Here is a 3,612-nt window from a genome sequence, read left to right as displayed (position 1 = left end):
AATGGATTTATTAGATGCAACGCGTTTCGCTGCGCATGCGCAGCTTCATCAGGCGGTGTGAACTTAACATTAGTGTGAATGGGTTTCCGCGAGACCCGTTCACACTGCGGAATTTCAGCGCCGCTGAAATTGTTCCGCGCAAAGAAAGAACATGTTCATTCTTTGCACGGAAGTCCGCGAGCACTGCATAGCTGTCAATGGTGACGGCTCAGTGCAGCCCGGTGCTACCTCCGCCGCCGGCTGCCAGTCTGAATCTCCACTCGCTGAATTCAGCGAGCGGAGATTCCGTTCACACACTGTAGTGTGAACATACCCTAATGGGTCGTTATAAGGATATTTTTGAGATTTTGGAAGCTGGGATACTCACTACACCCATGCATATCTATATAATAAAGTATGGGAGGAACTTAAAATTTTTTTGAAATCACATGGAGTTTTGACTTTACTTCATTATGGTCGAATAAAGCACTTAAAGAATTCCTTAAAATTAAAGATTCACTCTTTTGGATGAAAAGGGGCTTATTTATGTAAATAAATTATACGCTTTAGGTCAAATAAAGTCGTTTGAAGAGATAGCCCATAAGTATGGGGTGGCAGACAATCAGAAACATTGTTTTTTACAAATAAGTAATGCAGATCATAAACCAATAAAAGGAGAGATTGGAGATTTCAGGGATTCTATATATAAGAAAAGTTTAATTAGACTATTTCCTTATGCGTAATTGCTGTCTGGGCATGCTGGGAGTTGTCGTTCTGCAGCGGTTGGGGGTTCATAGCTTGAAGACCACTGCTATAGAGGGTGCAAATGTATCTGAGCCCTGGAACTCAAATAATGTGAAATATGAGATGATCAAAATGGAGCCCCTGCACTAATTACTTGGGTTCTGGGGTCTGTAAGGTCCATAGTAAAAACATCAGGTTCTGTCTGTAGCAGATACTAAATCATGGCAGCTCCAATAAACAAGCAGTCATTCTGACATGTCACATGTGATGTCATAGACAGCTGGAGTCCTGACATTCCACTGACAGCCGCCCGAGCCTTCAGTCTGTAGATTGTTCCAGTGAGATTAGTGAGATTAGTGAGATTAGCGTCTTCTTCTTCTACTTGTCTGAAATGGAGCTAAAAGGTTTGGGGTTCGTCCCCCTCCTGTTGACGTTTTGGTGTGTGGCCTGGCTTGCCACCAGCTACATCATGACGGTCGTCCTCGGCCATGCCGCCTCGCCACTGATGAGCATCAGGTAAGATAAACAAGCACATGATTCTTATTTCATGGGTTGGGAGTGAGGAAATATCCATAATAACATTGGTTTCTTTTCCTTCACAGTGACGTGGGAAATTTCTTTCCTGAAAGCATATTATTCAGAATTGGATTCATAGGGATGTCCATTGGCACTTTGGTACTAACCTTTCTTATTTATAAGTATATGGTTATGCATACTGAAGAGTTCATTGGTCATCAGGTCCTGATCCAGAGGATCCTGCTGGCCATTGTGTGGGCCTCCTGTTTTGCCACAGCTGTCATGCATGTATTTTCCCCCAAAGAATATCCCAGGATACACTTTGTCAGCACGATAATTTCAATTACATGTGAAGCCTTATACTACCTTGGGCAGTCCATCCAGATGTATAAATTACCAGGAGCAAAAAAAGTCATCCACCATAGTAGATGCACCTGCTGTGGCCTGACTTTTGTCTGTGTAATTTTCTATTTTGGATATGAAACATTAAAGGATTTATTCTATAATGATGAAGACTGGGACGAGATCCGTGAAATCCCCATCATAATCATCGAGTGGGTGATGCTTCTACTGATCCTGATAAACATCGTGACCTATTATTCCACCATGCAGAGGTTATTGTTGACCGTCTCCAGAAACAGCTGCACACTCTCTCTTAGAGTAAAAATTGATGACTTTGGGGTGTAGACCACCACGTGGGCCATCAAGTGGACTTCTGGGAGAAATACTGCACAGGATACGGAAAAACATCTAAAGAAGAATAACTGGGGGACTATATATGGTGCCAGTAATCATGACACAATAATATGAGCTGGTGATATTACCTATACAAAAAAAAAAAAAAAAATTTTTTAAATATTGGTGTGTGAAGTGTAATACCTAGGTAGAAAAACAGAATCAAATTCATCATTATAACCACCCTCTGCATTACCCTGTTTATTATTTTTCAAGCAAGCACTTTGTTCTAATTCGTCCACTCGTGCATAAGGGGTTTGGGATACCCTTTTTGTTTAAAAGGATCCTACAGGTCAGTGTTTCCCAACCTTTTTTGGGTCAGGGCACACCTCGCAAAAATAAAAAAATCCGCGGGGCACCACTACCGAGGTTGACGAGCAAAAACAAAACAAAAAAAGGGGGGAAATGGTAAAAAATGCAATGCACTATATCTATTTATCAGTGGGCATGTAGTTTAAAGTGTTGCTTTACACAGCAACTCACCAATGACGTCTTCTCTAATTTGCAATGTTGCCTTCTCTTCTCCATCTGGTCCGGGCCATCATCACGATTTCTTCCACACACAATTCTTCACCGTTAAACCTGCAAAACAAATCTATTAGACGGCAAACTTTTTTTTACATGGGTGACAGAGGGGTGTAGAAGAGTGTACATGGGTGACAGAGGGATGTAGAGGGTGGACATGGGTAACAAAGGGGTTTAGAGGGGTGTAGATGAGCGTACAGAGGGGTGTAGAGGAGCATACATGGGTGACAGGGGTGTAGAGGAGCGTACATGGGTGACAGGGGTGTAAAGGAGTGGACAGAGGTGACAGGGGTGTAGAGGAGTGGACAGAGAGGTGTGGAGGAGTGGACAGAGGGGTGTAGAGGAGTGGACAGAGGGGTGTAGAGGAGCGTACATGGGTGACAGGGGTGTAGAGAAGCGGACAGAGGGGTGTAGAGGAGCGTACACTCACTGAGCAGGTACTCTCTGGGGTAGAGGTGGGGGAGGATAGTGGGACGGAGGTGCAGGACAGTCAGGCAGTTAGCTGGGTTACAGTTAGAAAACGGGGTAGAGGGAAAAGTGTCAGGGAGGCTAGTCCTGAACTGGCACACCCCAACAAGTTTGCCCGGTTGGCAGATGAGGGGGATGCCATTTCAGGGCTAGCGGTACTGCAGCAGGACTCTGCCTCTGACCAGCCAGGGGGGTGTCTGCTCCAGTAAGGAGGGAGGGAGGAGAGCAGGGCAGGCCAGACAGGTACTGGTAGTGGGCGACTCAATTATTAGGGGGACAGACAGGGCGATCTGTCACAAAGACCGGAATCGCCAAACAGTGTGTTGTCTTCCTCGCGCTCGAGTTCGGCACATCGCGGATCGGGTTGACAGGTTGCTGGGTGGGGCTGGAGAAGACCCAGCAGTCATGGTACATATTGGCACCAATGACAAAGTAAGAGGTAGATGGAGTGTCCTTAAAAAGGATTTCAGGGACTTAGGCTGCAAGCTTAAGGCAAGGACCTCCAAGGTAGTATTTTCTGAAATATTACCTGTATTACGAGCCTCACCAGAGAGGCAGCGGGAGATTAGGGAGGTAAACAAGTGGCTCAGAAGCTGGTGTAGGAAGGAGGGGTTTGGGTTCATGGAGAACTGGGCCGACTTCGAC

General features: G+C 45.4%; 1 protein-coding gene across 1 annotated transcript; it reads left to right on the top strand.

Moving 5' to 3' along the window:
• Positions 1 to 430: 430 nt before the first annotated feature.
• On the top strand, positions 431 to 2,058 carry LOC130369269 (uncharacterized). The gene is made up of 2 exons (XM_056574312.1): positions 431 to 1,239; positions 1,326 to 2,058. Exons 1-2 carry the CDS (start codon positions 1,115 to 1,117, stop codon positions 1,924 to 1,926), a joined length of 726 nt encoding a protein of 241 aa, XP_056430287.1. The 5' UTR covers positions 431 to 1,114; the 3' UTR covers positions 1,927 to 2,058.
• Positions 2,059 to 3,612: the final 1,554 nt, after the last annotated feature.

This window comes from Hyla sarda, chromosome 4, assembly GCF_029499605.1.
Source record: "Hyla sarda isolate aHylSar1 chromosome 4, aHylSar1.hap1, whole genome shotgun sequence".
Classification (NCBI taxonomy): domain Eukaryota; kingdom Metazoa; phylum Chordata; class Amphibia; order Anura; family Hylidae; genus Hyla; species Hyla sarda.
This window is presented reverse-complemented; position numbering and strand designations above follow the sequence as displayed.

Coding starts and splice junctions, on each gene's coding strand:
- LOC130369269 (XM_056574312.1), top strand. CDS start 1,115: ATGGAGCTAAAAGGTTTGGGGTTCGTCCCCCTCCTGTTGACGTTTTGG. Junction 1,240..1,325: donor TCGCCACTGATGAGCATCAG/GTAAGATAAACA, acceptor TTTCCTTCACAG/TGACGTGGGAAATTTCTTTC.